General features: G+C 39.0%; 1 protein-coding gene, 1 long non-coding RNA gene and 1 pseudogene across 4 annotated transcripts in view; 2 read left to right on the forward strand and 1 right to left on the reverse strand.

The window, feature by feature from the left end:
- The window catches only part of LOC120738372, a 10,734-nt pseudogene extending 7,438 nt beyond the window's left edge, over window positions 1-3,296 (forward strand).
- LOC120738377 overlaps window positions 1-12,572 on the reverse strand; it is a 26,487-nt gene extending 13,915 nt beyond the window's left edge. Inside the window, exons 1-3 of the long non-coding RNA XR_005696960.1 lie at window positions 12,462-12,572; window positions 4,962-5,053; window positions 4,673-4,810 (exon numbers count right to left, since the gene is read on the reverse strand). This is a non-coding gene — a long non-coding RNA (uncharacterized LOC120738377). The remainder of the gene's footprint in view (window positions 1-4,672; window positions 4,811-4,961; window positions 5,054-12,461) is intronic.
- On the forward strand, window positions 7,581-18,680 carry LOC120738374 (myosin-7-like). Of its 3 annotated transcripts, none has more exons than XM_040039564.1 (39): window positions 7,581-7,700; window positions 7,896-7,932; window positions 8,314-8,536; window positions 8,615-8,758; window positions 8,847-9,003; window positions 9,097-9,124; window positions 9,211-9,319; window positions 9,415-9,507; window positions 9,610-9,673; window positions 9,881-9,979; window positions 10,064-10,167; window positions 10,268-10,406; window positions 10,812-10,930; window positions 11,014-11,163; window positions 11,265-11,435; window positions 11,565-11,874; window positions 12,028-12,104; window positions 12,420-12,625; window positions 12,728-12,851; window positions 12,929-13,065; window positions 13,391-13,646; window positions 13,751-13,993; window positions 14,068-14,244; window positions 14,332-14,477; window positions 14,568-14,658; window positions 14,757-15,146; window positions 15,248-15,374; window positions 15,451-15,569; window positions 15,650-15,846; window positions 15,926-16,109; window positions 16,184-16,349; window positions 16,432-16,556; window positions 16,664-16,972; window positions 17,065-17,268; window positions 17,357-17,653; window positions 17,779-17,883; window positions 17,967-18,062; window positions 18,153-18,287; window positions 18,554-18,574. In XM_040039564.1, exons 3-39 carry the CDS (start codon window positions 8,336-8,338, stop codon window positions 18,572-18,574), a joined length of 5,820 nt encoding a protein of 1,939 aa, XP_039895498.1. In that variant the 5' UTR covers window positions 7,581-7,700; window positions 7,896-7,932; window positions 8,314-8,335. The 3 variants fall into 3 exon arrangements, with proteins under 3 accessions (XP_039895498.1, XP_039895499.1, XP_039895497.1); XM_040039565.1 differs by having other exon boundaries at window positions 8,328-8,536; XM_040039563.1 differs by lacking the exons at window positions 7,581-7,700; window positions 7,896-7,932 and having other exon boundaries at window positions 8,336-8,536; window positions 18,554-18,680.
- Window positions 18,681-20,087: the final 1,407 nt, after the last annotated feature.

Raw genomic sequence — 20,087 nt, forward strand, 5'->3', positions numbered from 1 at the left:
TAGACCTGAACAGCATATTTTAGTTGTGCCATTGTGCGGTACTGAATTTAATGTTATGCTTAAATAAGGTGAACTTTTGAGGCAGCTTGAGGAAAAGGATTCTCTGGTGTCTCAACTCACGAGAGGAAAACAGTCGTACACTCAGCAAATTGAAGACCTGAAAAGACAACTGGAGGAAGAAGTCAAGGTAGCAAATAATCATCAGTGTAACCTCATTAGGTAGAGACCATTGGTACACCCAGTGCATAAAGATACATTTTCTTTTAGGCCAAGAACGCATTAGCCCATGCAGTGCAGTCTTCTCGCCATGACTGTGACCTGCTCAGGAGCAGTATGAGGAGGAGCAGGAGGCTAAAGCTGAACTGCAACGTAGCATGTCCAAGGCCAACTCTGAGGTGGCTCAGTGGAGAACCAAGTATGAAACTGATGCCATCCAGAGGACCGAAGAACTAGAAGAGGCCAAGTAAGCCAAATACACTAAGTCCACTAACTCAGCAAAGGTAAAGAGCGTTTAACCACAAATAAATATTTTCATCACCTAGAAAGAAGCTGGCTCAGCGTCTGCAGGAGGCTGAGGAGGCTGTTGAAGCAGTGAATGCTAAATGTTCCTCTCTGGAGAAGACCAAACACAGGCTGCAGAATGAGATTGAAGATCTCATGGTGGATGTAGAGAGGTCTAATGCTGCTGCTGCTGCTCTGGACAAGAAACAAAGAAACTTTGACAAGGTTTTCATCCGGCACTTATTATTTCACTGAAGCGGAAGGTCAATCTTTTATCTAAAATGAAAACTTTCTTGTAGGTCTTGGCAGAGTGGAAACAGAAGTACGAGGAGTCTCAAACAGAGCTGGAGAGCTCTCAGAAAGATGCCAGGTCTCTGAGCACTGAGCTCTTTAAACTAAAGAACTCCTATGAAGAATCTCTTGAACATTTGGAGACCATGAAGAGAGAGAACAAGAACTTACAAGGTGACTTAATTACCCATTAAAATCATATATGAACAGTTTGTTCACAGTATAACGGCATTTATTTTTACAATATGCCCTCAGAGGAAATATCTGACCTCACTGAACAAATTAGCGAAGGTGGAAAGAATATTCATGAGCTTGAGAAGATTCGAAAGCAGTTGGAACAAGAGAAGTCTGAGATACAGACAGCTCTGGAGGAAGCAGAGGTAAGCTGCTGCATACTGGCCTTTTTCAAATTTGAAAGATTTTAGGTTGTGAGTATTAATTCATTACAAGTTATGTAGTCATTGTGTCTAATTTCTATTTGTGACAGGCCACATTGGAGCATGAGGAAGGGAAGATTCTCAGAGCCCAACTTGAGTTTAACCAAGTAAAGGCGGACATTGAGCGCAAGCTAGCTGAGAAAGATGAAGAAATGGAGCAATCGAAAAGAAACCACCAGCGAACTGTGGATACTCTTCAAAGCTCTCTGGAGGCTGAGACTCGCAGCAGGAACGAGGCCCTGCGTCTGAAAAAGAAGATGGAGGGAGACCTCAATGAGATGGAGATCCAGCTAAGCCAGGCTAACAGGCAGGCAGCTGAGGCCCAGAAACAACTTAAGGCCGTCCATGCCCATCTGAAGGTCTGAATAAACAAGCAGTTCTACTTCTTTGAAACAAAAATCAAAACCAAAGTGAAACATCAGTTAAAATTTTGGGGGTTTTTATCTTCAAGGATACTCAACTTCAGCTGGACGACTCTCTGCGAGCCAGTGATGATATGAAGGAAAACATTGCCATTGTTGAGCGACGCAACAACCTTCTTCAGGCTGAAGTGGAGGAGCTGAGAGCAGCTCTGGATCAAACAGAGAGAAGCCGCAAACTTGCAGAGCAAGAGCTGCTGGATGTCAGTGAGAGAGTGCAGCTACTGCACTCACAGGTAAGACTGGAGAAGACTTGATACAGAAACTATCTATTGAAAATATACTCAGGAATTTAGAAAATTATATTTTTCATCTGAACACCAGAACACCAGCCTGATAAACCAAAAGAAGAAGCTGGAGGCTGATACATCCCAGCTTCAAACTGAAGTGGAGGAGGCAGTGCAGGAGTGCAGGAATGCAGAGGAGAAAGCCAAGAAGGCCATCACTGATGCTGCCATGATGGCAGAGGAGCTGAAGAAAGAGCAGGACACCAGCGCTCATCTGGAGCGAATGAAGAAGAACATGGAGCAAACCATCAAAGACCTGCAGCACCGCCTGGATGAAGCTGAGCAGATCGCCATGAAGGGAGGCAAGAAGCAGATTCAGAAGCTCGAGGCCAGGGTGGGTATAACACTTCAGTCTCTCCCTATAATCTCTTTGACTACAGCATCTACATATCAAATAAATAGCTGGTCTAAATTTAAGTGATGTTATCTGAATTTTGTTGTGGGATCTGAATTTTATAGGTCAAGGAACTTGAAAATGAGGTGGAAAATGAGCAGAAAAAGGCGAGCGATGCTGTGAAGGGAGTAAGAAAGTATGAAAGGCGTATCAAGGAGCTTACTTATCAGGTAACTTTAATTCTTAACCAGTTAGCTTGTCTGATGGAAATTATACTCAGAAACAAAACTATGTAAAAATTTGTACTAATTAGACCGAAGAAGATCGCAAAAATCTAGCACGTCTTCAAGATTTGGTGGACAAGCTGCAGCTAAAGGTCAAGTCCTACAAGAAGGCTGCAGAGGAAGCTGTAAGTTATAGGGATTTTAAATACCGCCCTTACATCTGACCACTGACTGAATATTTTCTTTACAAACAATATTGTGTTTCTATTCTACAGGAGGAACAGGCCAACAGTAATCTTACCAAGTTCCGCAAACTTCAACATGAGCTCGATGAAGCTGAGGAGCGAGCTGACATTGCCGAGTCTCAGGTCAACAAGCTGCGCGCCAAAAGCCGTGATGTGGGATCAAAGGTTTGTATGTGTACATGTTAAAAAAAAGTGTTAGTCCGGAATAGTAGGACTCTTAGCATCCTGCTGACAGATCACCAACACAAATTCTAGCTTTTTATCTCAAGGATCATTGACAAAAATAAAAGCGAAAGCATGCATTGTAGTCTCACTGCAGAATCACTGTAGAGTGAGCATTGACTGTTTTCACTTCATTTACAATCCAGCTTTCTTTTCAAATCAAAAAATGATCACTAATGATCCTCTTTTTCCCCTCTTTCTTGTTTCAGAAAGGACTTGATGAAGAATGAAGTTCACCTTGAAATGATCATTTCTGAGACACCTCTTGGTCCTGCAATGAAGTCTCCCTATGCATGTGTTTTTGTTTAGTAGAATAAAGTTAATGAGCATCTCAAACAGTGTTGTGAGTTTCATTGATAAAAGTGTTTGTTGTTTATACTGGTGAGAACCAAACTTGATTTTACAAAACAAATAAATATAAAATTTGAACCAAACTAGTAGAAAAATAAGATCAAAATTAATTAAAAGGATAGCAACAAAGATAAAGTGAAAGTGTTATGTTTTAAATGTCTATTACTGGTATTAAAGAATTGCATTATAAGGAATGTATCGGTAATTTGACTGAATTTCCCCATAGATATAGTAATATGTAGTTTTCCCTCTCACACTTCTTTCCAATGAAAGGAGGGAGCAAGTTGTCAGTTGTACTTACTGTGATTTCAGACAAAATCACAAAAACTAATACATTACAATAAAAAAAGCATTTTGGTATTCAATATAGTAGAGAATACAAAATTCGAAACCATGGTCACTAAATCAATTTATTTGAGCTTTTAGAAATAAAAAATGTGTTGCAGAAAACTATGTGTAGCTTATAAATGACAAAGTCGTTCCCATTGGGACTATTATTAATTCAATTCAATTTTATTTATATAGTGCCAAATCACAACACCAGTCACCTCAAGGCGCTTTATTTTGTAAGGTAGACAGCGGTATTATTACTAGGCAGCTTTTATACCTCATTCATCAGAAGTCAGTCAAACATCAAATGACCACCAGATGGCGCTCACAGATCCATTTCTTATAGTTTGATAAAGAAGGCAGTTGGAAAAAGTCATGTGAAAGTAATGGAACTTACTCTACATGTTACATGATAAGAAGAGTTTGCTATGTCATTTTCTTTAGATTTTCAGGCATTTTATATGTTTTATATTTGCCTGTAGCATGACATCTAACATTTTTTTTAAATGTTTTTTGGGTGTTCTGGATTTAAATGAGATTAAAATAGGTGACAATGGCATTGAAGAAGACTTTAAAAGAATAATTAGTGACATGTGAAGAGAGGACTGCAGAATTCAGGTTGATTGATTCAAATAAGAAAATAAATCCATTTTTTTTGTATAACACTTACTTAAATGACACTACCAACTAGAAAATGCAGAAGAATTTTACGAATGTAGTCTTGAACTATTATTATTATTATTATTATTACTCTAGGAAGCTACTAAGAACAATATGCTTATGTACAGAACTGTAAATGACACAGTGCTTGATAAGTGAACTACAGTGAGACATTTCTACTCCACATGCACCCACAATAGATAATTAACAAAACAAGACTACTCTTTTGCATAAATATGAGCCATCTTCTCACTACTTCTTGGACATCATCCAGAGACACAACCATTTATTTCTGACTATTTCTTTCCATTTTGATATGACTACAGGCTAACATACTGAAAAACTAAACTATAAAAGAGAAAACTACTAACCTTCACATCAGTAGTAGCGCCCATTCTTTCTTTTAACAAGCACTCTCTTTTTGGAGCCAGACTGGGGAGGGCCATTTGGAGCACAGGATACAAGCAGACTTGACAGACTGGCAGCAGATAATCTGGTCTTGGTGTGTCCTCCAACAGGAAATAGTACATTAACAATATGAGCATATTAGGTCTAAAAGAAATGTTTTCTATTTTTGCCATTTCCGCAATCAGGAATGAGAAGTTCTGCATAAAGTAAAACAAAAAGTTGATAATAAATTCTTTAAATGGCCAACATTACCTTTTCAATATTTCATCAGAGGATCTCTTGGTCACTACCTCATCTGAAGACAAGCAGTACTCTGGACTTGATCCTATAGAGAGGTCCATAGTCTGAATGAGTGAGAAGAGAACAAGGGAGGAGAACAATCAACTCCTGTAAGCCTCTGTTAAAATTCAACACCACTTAGAAGTGACCTTTCACAGTAACATAGGACAAATTCTGCCAATAGCTTTGCTGGATCTAGTTTCAAACTTAAGTGAGGCAAGGTGCCTCACACCTTCTTTTGTGTGCTCATGTGATCATAAAAGTCAAAGACACAAAGACCGTGGACAGCTGGGAATGAGACCTTAAATGGCTGGAAGAGTACTGTCCTAGAGCCTGGAATAGACAGAGGATAAGTAAAGGAGAAGGAAATGGGATCTGATAGAAAGTCACATAATTGAGGTTGTAGAATTTGTAGTTAATTTGTGCCAGACCTTCATCAGACCTTCATCAAACAAACAAACAAACAAACAAAAAAAACAGCAAACAAACAAAGAAAAGAAACTTATGAGAAACTTTAAAAGATGATTTGCCCTCCTTGTCTTGTTTTAGAGGTTTCATTTGCAACACATACAGGTTTATTTGTTCATACATTTTGCACTGAACGTAGATTAATTATAGTATATTGCTTTATATAAATGATATATTATCCCACAATACGCTAGCTATAGTATATATAGCATATTGTTATGTTCCCTTGAGGTTATCACCTGTTGCTGCTGGTCAAAGAAGAAATACAAACCAATCTCAACTACCTGCGTCACAAGCTGTCCCCAAGCTATACTCTGAACCGCCAAGCCCTCAAAGGCAGCCAACAGGAATTTCACAAGTTATCTTTGTGCTCAAGGATAAAGGGAAGAAAACAATTCCATGTCAACAGAAGCCAGCCAAGGGCACTAGCTGCATGTCACATCTGATAGCAGGTTGAAGTATATAGCTACATAGTCAGGGGTCATTTGTGCCCTCTCGTCTTTTGTTCTAGTGGCAAAAAGTCATTTATTTAATAGAAAACTAAATGAAATAAAAGGTTTGCTTCATCTGGAGAAAGACAAAAATAATTTGCATTCTTGTGAGAAGAGTTATGACCTCTAAAATTAAGAACATTATGTTGGGCTAAAACTTTTTGCAAAATGAATCAATCAATACAAAAATGAAATTAAACGTTCACATCTGTGTGTATTTCCTTATATCTCTGTCTCTTTATCATAGAGACAGAGTTGAAACACAATATGAATAATTTTATAATAACAATAATAATAATATAACAACAATAACCAACAAACAAAGTCCAGCATAAGGAAAACTCCCACGGCTCTTCCACCAGAAATCATATTGTCTATTAAAACTGTGTAGAGGAAAGGGGAAGGCAACATTATTTGTAAGACCCAAGAGATGTACATGCAAGTACAACAAAAACCCATTTTATATACTATTGTGCTATTGATCTGCTGAACGGACCAAGATTTTTCTTCTCTGTTCAGAAACAGCTGATGACGAGTTACAGTAACATAGAACATACACACATGTATTACATGTGGCACACTATTAGGGAGCTCATGCACCTTGATCAATTAAATATGACTTACTGCAAATTTTATCATAGCAACACAATTATACTACTCATATTGCTGAGTGAAGACCCCACAAACACAACACATGAAAGTTGCAGTGAACCATTCATATGCTTGCTTGAACTGCAGAAAGATAACGGATCTAAATGAAGAATCATATTACAGATGCTCTTTAGTAAAATAGAAGAGTTATAATTTTGTTAATATTAATTTGGTACAAAACTTACAGCCCTTTGATTCCCTTTTTTCATGAAACATGAACCTGGGTTGGATTGCATTGCATCTGAACACATCTATTGTTGGTAAAGAAAAGTAAAGAATGCAGAGTGACCAGGGTTAGACTAAGGGTGTAGATCTAATTGAGAACAGTGGTGAGTGATAATAAAGGGACTTCACAGCTGCGACCTTGGCCTTGTCTTGCCTCTCTGTAGACAACAGCTGCTCTTTATTCTTCCTCTTGAAATGTATTTTACACCCTATTGCTTTACAGACTATTGTTGAACTTTAGATGTCAAGATGCTTAAAGTGGCACAAATCCTGGCCTACTGTATTCATATGTTGAACAGACGACAGAGTGCAAAAGCCTATGACATGGTGGCTCTACCTTCTAATTAACAAATATCCTTTTTTTTTTCATCCCGAAAAAAAAATCTGCCTAATTATTGTTCCCTAAAATAGAAACCCTGGTTAACATATCTGAATCTCTATCTCATGGTGTTTTGGCGTACTATTTAACCTACTTACAAATAATTAATTAGATACTGATACTTAGAATTAGACAGACAAACAGACAGATGATAGATAGATAGATAGATAGATAGATAGATAGATAGATAGATAGATAGATAGATAGATAGATAGACAGACAGACAGACTACCATCTGCCCTAGCCTCCCCCACCTCCTCCTTCACCCTTCGTTGTCATGCCCATGTGGGTGCATTACTCTGTTGCTCACAAGGTGAGAGCAGCAAATAGCTGCTCCAGGCTCTACCCAATTTGGAGAATGCTTTTTGTGATAGACAACCTGGATGCCATTTCTCTGATATTCATTCCCATATTTGGTTGACCTACAACCTTTATTAATGGAGAGGTAGCCTGGTCAGCCACTGGATCAGTCATTTCTCTTAAGGTTGACAGTCAGAGGTAAGAGAACACCCACGCAGGTATAAAAGTTTTAATTATATTAAAATTTCTGCTGCTAGCTATATTTTGTAATAGGTTAGCAATTTATTTGAGTGACAGGACTCCTGTTTCTGTGAACCTTGCTGTCAAATGTGTAATGAATTTGTGATGTTATATGTGATCTTTGGTTCCTTTCTGTGTGCTTCATATAAATAGCACAAATCGTTACTTCCTGTGGAGTGAAACGCCTTAGGTAAAATTTAAAGCTACATTTCTTGAATTTCTGAATCAGTTAACTTAAATGCATTTTTCTATTGGTGCATGTGTGTGTCAGAAAAGAATGGGCATTTTTTGCGATTATGTCTGTTTGGGGTTGCTGGTCTTAAATACCCAAACACCTCAAACATCTTTAGTAGTTGTGTCTCATGCAAAGACCTGCTGCATAACACGTTAATTTGAGCCTTCTGCATACTAAAAGTTACCGGAAATGCTTGATATACAAGAATATAAATATTTTTTGTTGTTTTTAGAAATTCTTTTACTGTCTCTGTTACTAAACCTGCTTTGTGTGCATTTTTCCTGGGTCTTACATGAATTTGGTTAATATATGCTTATGCTTATTTACATTTAATAGACATTTTTTTAAAGGTTGAAAAATGGGGGATGCTGCCATGAAAGAGTTTGGGGCGGCGGCTCCTTACCTGAGAAAGTCAGATAAGGAGCGTCTGGAGGCCCAGACTCGCCCATTTGACATGAAAAAACAGTGTTTCGTTCCTGACCCTGAAGTTGAGTACGTTAAAGCAACAATCACTAGCCGCGATGGCGACAAAGCCACCGTCGACACTGAATTTGGAAAGGTATATTCATCATATCAGTTCCATTCAAATGTATTTTAGTTTTTAGCTTTGTGTAATACCTGGTACTTCTTTTTGCAGACCGTCACAGTGAAGGAGTGCGATGTGCACCCTCAGAACCCGCCTAAGTTTGATAAAATTGAAGACATGGCGATGTTCACCTTCCTCCATGAACCAGCTGTGCTGTTTAACCTCAAAGAGCGTTACGCAGCATGGATGATCTACGTGAGTTACCAAACTTGAAAGTTATCTTTAGTGAAATAACATTTTCGCATCTGAAACAAAATTTAATATCCCTCTCTTTACATGACAGACCTACTCTGGGTTGTTCTGTGTGACTGTCAATCCCTACAAGTGGCTGCCAGTCTACAACCAGGAGGTGGTCGTTGCCTACAGAGGAAAGAAGAGGAGTGAAGCTCCTCCTCATATCTTCTCCATCTCTGACAATGCCTATCAGTACATGCTGGCAGGTACAAATATCCCTTTTAGCATTCATCTTGAATGACATTTTGTTTGAACATCGTCGCATTTTCCCTGATTTTCTGATATTCTCTTGCTGACAGACAGAGAAAACCAGTCAATCCTTATCACGTAAGTAACTTTACCAACAAGAGTCTTTTTTCAGCAGTTAAGAGTTATACTTCTTGGTCTTGAAATGTATGTCTTTTTCTACTCAGTGGAGAATCTGGAGCTGGAAAGACTGTCAACACCAAACGTGTCATTCAGTACTTTGCCAGCATTGCTGCTGTCCCAAGTGGGAAGAAAGATCCAGCTGCAGAGAAGAAGGTTCTTATGAGACAAGATTTTCTTAATGTTAGACAAACAAAATATAGTCATAATATTGCTGTTTTTCAAGGTTCTTTTTTGTTTAACTAAATCAGGGAACCCTTGAAGATCAAATCATCCAGGCTAACCCCGCTCTAGAGGCCTTTGGCAATGCCAAAACCATCAGGAATGACAACTCCTCCAGATTTGTGAGTGTCTGTATCTGGCTGATGTCAGACTACTTGTTTACATTCATAAATGAAGTTACTTCTTATTCCAAAAATACAAATGAACACACATTTTCCTCCCAGGGTAAATTCATCCGTATTCATTTTGACAACCGAGGAAAGCTGGCCTCGGCTGACATCGAGACCTGTAAGTAAAATTAAGATAATCCATGTTTCCATTTTCTGAGCCATTTTTGTTTGGTTGAAGGCCTCTGCAAATATGAACCAAGAGTGCTTTAACCATGCAAAGCCTGTTTAAATCTGGAGTATTATTTCATAATTAAACATTTGAAAAACTCTATTAAATTTGTTACTGTGTGTCACACTTTCATACCATTTATGATAACTCATTCAGACCTTTTGGAAAAGTCTCGTGTGACCTTCCAGCTCAAAGCTGAGAGGGACTACCACATTTTCTACCAGATCCTGTCTCAGAAAAAGCCTGAACTTCTAGGTAAGGATGAGTACAGGACAGGTGTTTGATTTGTACTCAATCATACATTTCATAGTGAAATAAACATTTTCTATTTAATTTTAGAGATGCTGCTCATCACCAACAACCCTTATGACTACGCCTTCATCTCCCAAGGAGAGACAACAGTAGCCTCTATCAATGATTCTGACGAGTTGATGGCCACTGATGTGAGTTGAATCTCAGATTCACTGCAGCAATTTTAGTCCAAAATTCATTTAATAAAACAAAAAAGAAAATAGTAAAATTAATGTTTTTGATTTTCGTCAGGAAGCCTTTGATGTTCTGGGCTTCACTCAAGAAGAGAAGAACAGTATTTACAAGCTTACTGGTGCAATCATGCACTATGGCAACATGAAGTTTAAACAGAAGCAGAGAGAAGAGCAGGCAGAGGCCGATGGTACTGAAGGTGAGAAATATAATTATAACATAATAGATGATATTCAAATAACTAGGCACTCTGACGCCTGACTAATGCCAGACCTGTTGAATCAAGGAATCACTTAAATAGAAGCTAAATGGAACCTAACAAAGTGAAGGATACAACAATGTAAAAAAAAACCCTCTAGAACAGACGACATCTATCAGTCTGCAAAGGGTTAAAAATCAATTTCTTAGGCTTTGGAACTGCAAGAAGCCATGGTGAGAGCCACTATCCACCAGAAAAACAGACAACTCTGGGGGAGAACAGTTAAAGTACAATTTAAAGTAAAAAAAATACTGAATGTGAATGGATGATGTTATTTTTGTCAGAACATCTTAAACTGTGCAAAATAAAATATGCAAAAAATGTATCACTGTCACTATTTCTCAGATGCTGACAAAGTTGCATATCTGATGGGCCTGAACTCTGCTGACCTCATCAAAGGTCTCTGTCACCCAAGAGTCAAAGTAGGAAACGAGTGGGTCACCAAAGGACAGAATGTCGCCCAGGTACAGAGTTACAGGGAATTTTGTCAGGCTTTGATTTAATGAAAACACACCATTTATTTTGAATCACATATTTCCGTTCTAAGGTGTACTACGCTATCGGTGCACTGGCTAAGTCAGTATATGAGAAGATGTTTCTGTGGATGGTGGTGAGAATCAACCAGTCCCTGGACACCAAACAGCCTCGCCAGTATTTTATTGGGGTGCTTGACATTGCTGGATTTGAGATCTTTGATGTGAGTTTGGAAAAATAAGTTCTTATAATCTTATAAATGGTTGTCCCTAATGTAAGGATGCATTTTAAATCATGAACATACTGTGGTCCATTTCATTTCAGTTCAACACCTTTGAGCAGCTGTGCATCAACTTCACCAACGAAAAACTGCAACAGTTTTTCAACCACCACATGTTTGTACTGGAGCAGGAAGAGTACAAGAAAGAGGGCATCGATTGGGAGTTCATTGATTTTGGTATGGATCTGCAGGCCTGTATCGACCTGATTGAAAAGGTGTGACACTGGACTATATAAAAACATTTCTAATTTTATCCTACTGTTTGTGCATGTTATTCTTAAAACTAAAATGTATGTTAAAATTTTTGTCATGAAAATTGTTTTTCTTCATTATATTTATCTTAGCCCATGGGTATCATGTCCATCCTTGAAGAGGAGTGCATGTTCCCCAAAGCCAGTGATGCCACCTTTAAAGCTAAGCTCTACGACAACCACCTGGGAAAATCTAACAATTTCCAGAAGCCCAGAGTTGTCAAAGGAAAACCAGAGGCTCATTTTTCCCTTGTGCACTACGCTGGAACTGTTGATTATAATATCAACAACTGGTTGGTGAAGAACAAGGATCCTCTGAATGAGACTGTTGTTGGTCTTTTCCAGAAGTCTAACCTTAAGCTTTTAGGCTTGCTTTTTGCCGGATATGCAGGAGCTGATTCAGGTATTTTGACATCCCATAGTGAAAATTAGAAGTCAATAATAATTTCCAACAACAACAGTATTGTAATCAATTTTTCTACAGATTTGAAATGCCTTAAAAATCTGTTGTGATCTGTTGGTTCTCTCAATAAAGTTCGACATTAATTTTTTTTAGCTCAGGAAGGTGGGAAGGGCAAAGGTGGAACCAAGAAGAAAGGTTCTTCCTTCCAAACTGTATCAGCTTTGCACAGGGTGAGATATGTATACATTTTTATTTTTTAATGTAAAGGAGAGATTGTACTGAGTTATACATCATGACTTCAGCAAGAATTTCTCATTATTTTGATAGAGGTTCAAAACTTTGTTCTGATTTGCCCAGTTTTGAAGTTATAGACACTGAAATTAACCAGGCGACACAAACCCTTTATGAGCTGCATTAGAAAGGTCAACAATCTGACTAAAATTGACTATGGCAACTACTTTGTAAACACCCAAAAGGAAACTTACGTACTTACTGTACTTGGTGTCAAAAGCAATAGCAACAATTTACATATGAAAAACTTTCAGGAGAACCTGAACAAGCTGATGACCAACTTGAGGTCAACTCACCCTCACTTTGTACGCTGCATCATCCCCAACGAGACCAAGACTCCAGGGGCCATGGAGAACCCTCTGGTGATGCACCAGCTGCGCTGTAACGGTGTGCTGGAAGGCATCAGGATCTGCAGAAAGGGTTTCCCCAACAGGATCCTCTATGGAGATTTCAAGCAGAGGTTTAAGTTCTCTTAAAACAAATGCATATTAGTATCAATCCATCCATATTAGTAAGTACTTGAAAAGAAACAACTCTTTCATCTGTTGTTTTTCTAACAAAGGTACCGTATTTTGAACCCTAACGCCATTCCCGAGGGACAGTTCATTGACAACAAGAAGGCTGCTGAAAAACTTTTGGGTTCTTTAGATATAGACCACAACCAGTACAAACTGGGACACACCAAGGTCAGTATTTGCATGCTTATAGAACACTTTGAACAGAAACAAGCTGTTACTGACTCTGCTATGTGTTGCTGTAAAAGGTGTTTTTCAAGGCTGGGCTGTTGGGCCAGCTAGAGGAGATGAGAGATGACAGATTAGCCCTAATCATCACTGGCATCCAAGCTCGATCAAGAGGCCTTCTGGCAAGAGTTGAATTCCAGAAGATTGTTGAACGCAGGTAACTTATCAAAGCTTGGTCAAATTCTGTTAGCCAACTCAGTTTATGTTGTGCAGCACAATGTCAAAACAGATTTGCATCATTAAAATTTATCATCTGTCCAGTATACAAGACATATTTTCCACTGAACCATATTTTATCAATGAACAAAATATCAAAATGCAATATGTTCATGGACTTATGGACACAAAATACGGCAACTGTCATTAGATACATGCATAGGAGAATGTTGTGAGGGTTTGGTAAAATATATTAAAAACATATTTTTAATGAAGGATTAATGGTGGGTGGAGTTTTACAAACACTGATTATCTGTTGTCTGCAGGGATGCTCTTCTTGTGATCCAGTGGAACATCCGTGCCTTCATGGGGGTCAAAAATTGGCCCTGGATGAAGATGTTCTTCAAGATCAAACCTCTGCTGAAGTCAGCAGAGACTGAGAAAGAGATGGCCAACATGAAGGAAGAGTTTGCCAAACTGAAAGAGGCTTATGCAAAATCAGAAGCCCGCAGGAAAGAACTGGAAGAGAAAATGGTCACTCTTCTCCAAGAAAAGAACGACCTGCAGCTCCAAGTTCAGGCTGTATGTTAAAGGATTGTTTCTTACAGTATGACAACAAATATCAACATCACATGTATTGTGTGTGTTTGTCGGCTTAATACGTACGTCATACTTTTTGTCTTCAGGAGCAAGACAATCTAGGCGATGCTGAAGAAAGATGTGAGGGGCTGATCAAGAGCAAAATTCAGCTGGAAGCCAAAATCAAAGAGCTGACAGAGAGACTGGAGGATGAGGAGGAGATGAATGCAGAACTGACTGCTAAGAAGAGGAAGCTGGAGGACGAGTGCTCTGAGCTGAAGAAAGACATCGATGACTTAGAGTTAACTCTAGCTAAAGTGGAGAAGGAGAAGCATGCCACTGAGAACAAGGTACAACAAACCTATTAATGACTGTCATTGTGAAATTAATCTGTTACTAAACTGAACCTCTATTCTGGCTATAGGTAAAAAACTTGACTGAGGAAATGGCTGCATTGGATGAAATCATTGCCAAGCTGACCAAGGAAAAGAAAGCTTTACAGGAAGCTCATCAGCAAACTCTGGACGACCTGCAGAGTGAGGAAGACAAAGTCAACTCTCTAACTAAGGCCAAGACTAAGCTGGAGCAGCAAGTGGATGATGTACGAACATAGACTGACTTTGGTAGTTAATGAATAATAATTTTAATATATCAGTACCATTGTAATAATATTTATTTTCCCCCACAGCTTGAGGGGTCTTTAGAGCAAGAAAAGAAAGTCCGTATGGACCTTGAACGAGCAAAGAGGAAGCTTGAAGGAGACCTCAAGTTAGCTCAAGAAAGTATCATGGACCTGGAAAATGATAAGCAGCAGCTCGAAGAGAGGCTGAAAAAGTAAGATGAGATGGGCAGGTTTACAATGAAGCAATAAAAACACACTTTCGATTGTGCCTCAAGTGAAACCTTTTTATTTTATATCCAAAGGAAAGATTTTGAAATCAGTCAGCTGAATGGTAAAGTTGAGGATGAGCAGGTGATGAGTGCCCAGCTCCAGAAAAAACTGAAGGAGTTGCAGGTAATGAATCAAACAAGACCCATGAAAAAGAAAAAGAAAAACATATGGTTTGGAGGAGTAAAATTAAATGTCAAGGTTTGCTTTTGACTCCGATCTAGGCTCGTATTGAGGAGCTGGAGGAAGAGCTAGAAGCAGAGAGAGCTGCTCGAGCCAAGGTGGAGAAGCAGAGAGCTGACCTGGCCAGAGAGCTGGAGGAGATCAGTGAGAGGTTGGAGGAGGCTGGAGGAGCCACAGCTGCCCAGATTGAGATGAACAAGAAGAGGGAGGCCGAGTTCCAGAAACTGCGCAGAGACCTCGAAGAGGCCACTCTGCACCACGAAGCCACTACTGCCACACTCAGGAAGAAACAAGCCGACAGTGTTGCTGAGCTGGGAGAGCAGATTGACAACCTGCAGAGAGTCAAGCAGAAACTGGAGAAGGAGAAGAGTGAGCTCAGACTGGAGCTGGATGATGTGGTCTCCAATATGGAACAAATTGTCAAGGCAAAGGTAAGTTACTTTCAGGCATTAGGGTTTGTTCTCATTGCCAAATCAAACATTAATTTTATAATTGTGTACATGATTGGCCATCTACTGCTTTTTGTTCACAGAACAACTTGGATAAAATGTGCAGGTCTCTGGAAGACCAGATGAATGAATATAAAACAAAATCAGAAGAGGGACAGCGTGCCATCAATGACTTCACCATGCAGAAAGCAAAGCTTCAAACTGAGAACGGTATGCATTAGACCTGAACAGCATATTTTAGTTGTGCCATTGTGCGGTACTGAATTTAATGTTATGCTTAAATAAGGTGAACTTTTGAGGCAGCTTGAGGAAAAGGATTCTCTGGTGTCTCAACTCACGAGAGGAAAACAGTCGTACACTCAGCAAATTGAAGACCTGAAAAGACAACTGGAGGAAGAAGTCAAGGTAGCAAATAATCATCAGTGTAACCTCATTAGGTAGAGACCATTGGTACACCCAGTGCATAAAGATACATTTTCTTTTAGGCCAAGAACGCATTAGCCCATGCAGTGCAGTCTTCTCGCCATGACTGTGACCTGCTCAGGGAGCAGTATGAGGAGGAGCAGGAGGCTAAAGCTGAACTGCAACGTAGCATGTCCAAGGCCAACTCTGAGGTGGCTCAGTGGAGAACCAAGTATGAAACTGATGCCATCCAGAGGACCGAAGAACTAGAAGAGGCCAAGTAAGCCAAATACACTAAGTCCACTAACTCAGCAAAGGTAAAGAGCGTTTAACCACAAATAAATATTTTCATCACCTAGAAAGAAGCTGGCTCAGCGTCTGCAGGAGGCTGAGGAGGCTGTTGAAGCAGTGAATGCTAAATGTTCCTCTCTGGAGAAGACCAAACACAGGCTGCAGAATGAGATTGAAGATCTCATGGTGGATGTAGAGAGGTCTAATGCTGCTGCTGCTGCTCTGGACAAGAAACAAAGAAACTTTGACAAGGTTTTCATCCGGCACTTATTATTTCACTGAAGCGGAAGGTCAATCTTTTATCTAAAATGAAAACTTTCTTGTAGGTCTTGGCAGAGTGGAAACAGAAGTACGAGGAGTCTCAAACAGAGCTGGAGAGCTCTCAGAAAGATGCCAGGTCTCTGAGCACTGAGCTCTTTAAACTAAAGAACTCCTATGAAGAATCTCTTGAACATTTGGAGACCATGAAGAGAGAGAACAAGAACTTACAAGGTGACTTAATTACCCATTAAAATCATATATGAACAGTTTGTTCACAGTATAACGGCATTTATTTTTTACAATATGCCCTCAGAGGAAATATCTGACCTCACTGAACAAATTAGCGAAGGTGGAAAGAATATTCATGAGCTTGAGAAGATTCGAAAGCAGTTGGAACAAGAGAAGTCTGAGATACAGACAGCTCTGGAGGAAGCAGAGGTAAGCTGCTGCATACTGGCCTTTTTCAAATTTGAAAGATTTTAGGTTGTGAGTATTAATTCATTACAAGTTATGTAGTCATTGTGTCTAATTTCTATTTGTGACAGGCCACATTGGAGCATGAGGAAGGGAAGATTCTCAGAGCCCAACTTGAGTTTAACCAAGTAAAGGCGGACATTGAGCGCAAGCTAGCTGAGAAAGATGAAGAAATGGAGCAATCGAAAAGAAACCACCAGCGAACTGTGGATACTCTTCAAAGCTCTCTGGAGGCTGAGACTCGCAGCAGGAACGAGGCCCTGCGTCTGAAAAAGAAGATGGAGGGAGACCTCAATGAGATGGAGATCCAGCTAAGCCAGGCTAACAGGCAGGCAGCTGAGGCCCAGAAACAACTTAAGGCCGTCCATGCCCATCTGAAGGTCTGAATAAACAAGCAGTTCTACTTCTTTGAAACAAAAATCAAAACCAAAGTGAAACATCAGTTAAAATTTTGGGGGTTTTTATCTTCAAGGATACTCAACTTCAGCTGGACGACTCTCTGCGAGCCAGTGATGATATGAAGGAAAACATTGCCATTGTTGAGCGACGCAACAACCTTCTTCAGGCTGAAGTGGAGGAGCTGAGAGCAGCTCTGGATCAAACAGAGAGAAGCCGCAAACTTGCAGAGCAAGAGCTGCTGGATGTCAGTGAGAGAGTGCAGCTACTGCACTCACAGGTAAGACTGGAGAAGACTTGATACAGAAACTATCTATTGAAAATATACTCAGGAATTTAGAAAATTATATTTTTCATCTGAACACCAGAACACCAGCCTGATAAACCAAAAGAAGAAGCTGGAGGCTGATACATCCCAGCTTCAAACTGAAGTGGAGGAGGCAGTGCAGGAGTGCAGGAATGCAGAGGAGAAAGCCAAGAAGGCCATCACTGATGCTGCCATGATGGCAGAGGAGCTGAAGAAAGAGCAGGACACCAGCGCTCATCTGGAGCGAATGAAGAAGAACATGGAGCAAACCATCAAAGACCTGCAGCACCGCCTGGATGAAGCTGAGCAGATCGCCATGAAGGGAGGCAAGAAGCAGATTCAGAAGCTCGAGGCCAGGGTGGGTATAACACTTCAGTCTCTCCCTATAATCTCTTTGACTACAGCATCTACATATCAAATAAATAGCTGGTCTAAATTTAAGTGATGTTATCTGAATTTTGTTGTGGGATCTGAATTTTATAGGTCAAGGAACTTGAAAATGAGGTGGAAAATGAGCAGAAAAAGGCGAGCGATGCTGTGAAGGGAGTAAGAAAGTATGAAAGGCGTATCAAGGAGCTTACTTATCAGGTAACTTTAATTCTTAACCAGTTAGCTTGTCTGATGGAAATTATACTCAGAAACAAAACTATGTAAAAATTTGTACTAATTAGACCGAAGAAGATCGCAAAAATCTAGCACGTCTTCAAGATTTGGTGGACAAGCTGCAGCTAAAGGTCAAGTCCTACAAGAAGGCTGCAGAGGAAGCTGTAAGTTATAGGGATTTTAAATACCGCCCTTACATCTGACCACTGACTGAATATTTTCTTTACAAACAATATTGTGTTTCTATTCTACAGGAGGAACAGGCCAACAGTAATCTTACCAAGTTCCGCAAACTTCAACATGAGCTCGATGAAGCTGAGGAGCGAGCTGACATTGCCGAGTCTCAGGTCAACAAGCTGCGCGCCAAAAGCCGTGATGTGGGATCAAAGGTTTGTATGTGTACATGTTAAAAAAAAGTGTTAGTCCGGAATAGTAGGACTCTTAGCATCCTGCTGACAGATCACCAACACAAATTCTAGCTTTTTATCTCAAGGATCATTGACAAAAATAAAAGCGAAAGCATGCATTGTAGTCTCACTGCAGAATCACTGTAGAGTGAGCATTGACTGTTTTCACTTCATTTACAATCCAGCTTTCTTTTCAAATCAAAAAATGATCACTAATGATCCTCTTTTTCCCCTCTTTCTTGTTTCAGAAAGGACTTGATGAAGAATGAAGTTCACCTTGAAATGATCATTTCTGAGACACCTCTTGGTCCTGCAATGAAGTCTCCCTATGCATGTGTTTTTGTTTAGTAGAATAAAGTTAATGAGCATCTCAAACAGTGTTGTGAGTTTCATTGATAAAAGTGTTTGTTGTTTATACTGGTGAGAACCAAACTTGATTTACAAAACAAATAAATATAAAATTTGAACCAAACTAGTAGAAAAATAAGATCAAAATTAATTAAAAGGATAGCAACAAAGATAAAGTGAAAGTGTTATGTTTTAAATGTCTATTACTGGTATTAAAGAATTGCATTATAAGGAATGTATCGGTAATTTGACTGAATTTCCCCATAGATATAGTAATATGTAGTTTTCCCTCTCACACTTCTTTCCAATGAAAGGAGGGAGCAAGTTGTCAGTTGTACTTACTGTGATTTCAGACAAAATCACAAAAACTAATACATTACAATAAAAAAAGCATTTTGGTATTCAATATAGTAGAGAATACAAAATTCGAAACCATGGTCACTAAATCAATTTATTTGAGCTTTTAGAAATAAAAAATGTGTTGCAGAAAACTATGTGTAGCTTATAAATGACAAAGTCGTTCCCATTGGGACTATTATTAATTCAATTCAATTTTATTTATATAGTGCCAAATCACAACACCAGTCACCTCAAGGCGCTTTATTTTGTAAGGTAGACAGCGGTATTATTACTAGGCAGCTTTTATACCTCATTCATCAGAAGTCAGTCAAACATCAAATGACCACCAGATGGCGCTCACAGATCCATTTCTTATAGTTTGATAAAGAAGGCAGTTGGAAAAAGTCATGTGAAAGTAATGGAACTTACTCTACATGTTACATGATAAGAAGAGTTTGCTATGTCATTTTCTTTAGATTTTCAGGCATTTTATATGTTTTATATTTGCCTGTAGCATGACATCTAACATTTTTTTAAATGTTTTTTGGGTGTTCTGGATTTAAATGAGATTAAAATAGGTGACAATGGCATTGAAGAAGACTTTAAAAGAATAATTGGTGACATGTGAAGAGAGGACTGCAGAATTCAGGTTGATTGATTCAAATAAGAAAATAAATCCATTTTTTTGTATAACACTTACTTAAATGACACTACCAACTAGAAAATGCAGAAGAATTTTACGAATGTAGTCTTGAACTATTATTATTATTATTATTATTACTCTAGGAAGCTACTAAGAACAATATGCTTATGTACAGAACTGTAAATGACACAGTGCTTGATAAGTGAACTACAGTGAGACATTTCTACTCCACATGCACCCACAATAGATAATTAACAAAACAAGACTACTCTTTTTGCATAAATATGAGCCATCTTCTCACTACTTCTTGGACATCATCCAGAGACACAACCATTTATTTCTGACTATTTCTTTCCATTTTGATATGACTACAGGCTAACATACTGAAAAACTAAACTATAAAAGAGAAAACTACTAACCTTCACATCAGTAGTAGCGCCCATTCTTTCTTT

Source organism: Simochromis diagramma, unplaced genomic scaffold (assembly GCF_900408965.1).
Source record: "Simochromis diagramma unplaced genomic scaffold, fSimDia1.1 OVJJ01000337.1, whole genome shotgun sequence".
Classification (NCBI taxonomy): Eukaryota; Metazoa; Chordata; class Actinopteri; order Cichliformes; family Cichlidae; genus Simochromis; species Simochromis diagramma.

Coding starts and splice junctions, on each gene's coding strand:
- LOC120738374 (XM_040039564.1), top strand. CDS start 8,336: ATGGGGGATGCTGCCATGAAAGAGTTTGGGGCGGCGGCTCCTTACCTG. Junction 9,004..9,096: donor CTATCAGTACATGCTGGCAG/GTACAAATATCC, acceptor TCTTGCTGACAG/ACAGAGAAAACCAGTCAATC. Junction 11,436..11,564: donor GTATCGACCTGATTGAAAAG/GTGTGACACTGG, acceptor TATTTATCTTAG/CCCATGGGTATCATGTCCAT.